The sequence below is a fragment of the Chelon labrosus genome, assembly GCF_963514085.1.
Source record: "Chelon labrosus genome assembly, chromosome: 23".
NCBI classification, from domain to species: Eukaryota; Metazoa; Chordata; class Actinopteri; order Mugiliformes; family Mugilidae; genus Chelon; species Chelon labrosus.
In genome coordinates this window covers 3522549-3524184 of record NC_140356.1, presented here as the reverse complement: position 1 = coordinate 3524184, position 1636 = coordinate 3522549, and the positions used below count along the sequence as shown (strand labels likewise).

Genomic DNA, 1636 nt, shown 5'->3' with positions numbered 1-1636 from the left:
GACTACATTGCTGTTATATCCCTCTAAGCTTTGACTGGACAAGAGAATGGTGGATTTAACAGAACTCCAGGGTTCAGAGGAGTATAGGAGTGGATTGCAATAGAATAACAAATAAAATATTCAAACTAAATCACTGAGCAACTCAAACTGTGGTACTATCGTCACAATAAGTCTATTTTGTTGTTTTCTTTTTAACAGTACAGAAGTTATAAAATCCAGAAAGGTAAACCGGGAACCTTTTACCCTTTCGTCTTCGCTGACACCATGGGTCTTGAGAGGGGCACTAACGGAGGAGTTAGTGTGGACGACGTCAAACTGACCATGATGGGACACATGACAGAAGGTTACAAGGTATAATCACTACAGACCCTATCAAACATTCAGTACAGTGTGCACCATTTAGTAATCAACTTACAAAAAATACTTTTATTGAAAAACTTCATACATAAAAATGACTTTTCCTATTCTATATATTTGTTTCAAGTTCAACCCCAGCTCTCCCTTGACTAAGACTGATCAGTACTACAATGATTACCCAACTCTAGAGGACCAGGTTCATGTTCTGGTTTGTGTTGTTCCTGCCACCACACTGAACATAATGGATGATGAGTCTACACTAAAGATAAGGGGTATCAGAGCAGTAGCCAGTGACTTAGGTGAGAGAATATGATTTTTTTAAAGAGCTGTAATTGTTTCACAATCTCTTATTTCAGTTAGCATGAAAATACTAACATTAACTGTCAGCCTTGGTTTCCACTCTGTGCTCTCAGGGATTCCCCAAGTTGCTATTCTTACCAAAGTTGATGAAGCCCATCCTGAGGTGAATGAAAACATAAAGAATGTTTACAAGAGCAAGGAGCTGCAGAAACAGGTATGGTTGAAATATTTTTCTTTTTCACTAGCTTGTAATGAATTCACTTATTTAGAAATATCAGAATTGTGGCAAAAAAAAATCTAAGTTTTTCTTCAATTACATTTTGTTTAACCTCAGATGGAACAACTGAGTGTGTTGCTGGGTATTCCACTGAACTGCATCTTTCCAGTGAAGAACTACCACTCAGAGATTGAGACAGACGCTGACGTTGATTCACTGATACTGAGTGCAATGAGAAAAATCATTGACTATGGAGAAGACTACCTGAACGACATTTAACCCAAAGGTGATCTGGACTTTATGTAATTTATCTCAACAGGTCATGCACAAGTTAATCAGTCTTTTCTCATTTCTTGCATAATGTCAGCTGTGGTGAAAATTACTGAGATGCTGAATCACTGTAATATTCTTTGTTGTATAACTAGAAAAGCTGAAGAATGCTTAGACTTTCTACTCCTGGAGATTCAAGTTTCTGGAGTGTTTCAGTTCTCTGATTTTAAGAAAACACAAAAATGCTCAGACATGATATAATCACCCATTTTAGGAGAGTTGCAATTTCAGTATAGTGGGCTCATGATGAGTGGGGAATGGACACTATGTTTTTTTTCCAGAAATATATCTGAAAAAAAAGAAAAAAAAATATATATATATATATATACACACACACACACACATCAGAAATAATGTTATCTCTTTGTCTTTCTTGTGTTTCCCTTTTATGCCTCTGACTTTGTTACTCTTTTACTGACCTCTGTAATGTTC

The 1636-nt window shown here is 36.4% G+C and overlaps 1 protein-coding gene across 1 annotated transcript; it reads left to right on the top strand.

Annotated features, from left to right (window-relative positions):
• Positions 1 to 554: 554 nt before the first annotated feature.
• On the top strand, positions 555 to 1161 carry LOC311508311 (interferon-induced protein 44-like). Its single transcript, XM_084573021.1, has 3 exons — positions 555 to 656; positions 771 to 871; positions 992 to 1161. The coding sequence occupies exons 1-3, from the start codon at positions 599 to 601 to the stop codon at positions 1151 to 1153; spliced, it is 321 nt and encodes a 106-aa protein (XP_084429147.1). The 5' UTR covers positions 555 to 598; the 3' UTR covers positions 1154 to 1161.
• Positions 1162 to 1636: the final 475 nt, after the last annotated feature.

Coding starts and splice junctions, on each gene's coding strand:
- LOC311508311 (XM_084573021.1), top strand. CDS start 599: ATGGATGATGAGTCTACACTAAAGATAAGGGGTATCAGAGCAGTAGCC. Junction 657..770: donor AGCAGTAGCCAGTGACTTAG/GTGAGAGAATAT, acceptor CTGTGCTCTCAG/GGATTCCCCAAGTTGCTATT. Junction 872..991: donor GCAAGGAGCTGCAGAAACAG/GTATGGTTGAAA, acceptor GTTTAACCTCAG/ATGGAACAACTGAGTGTGTT.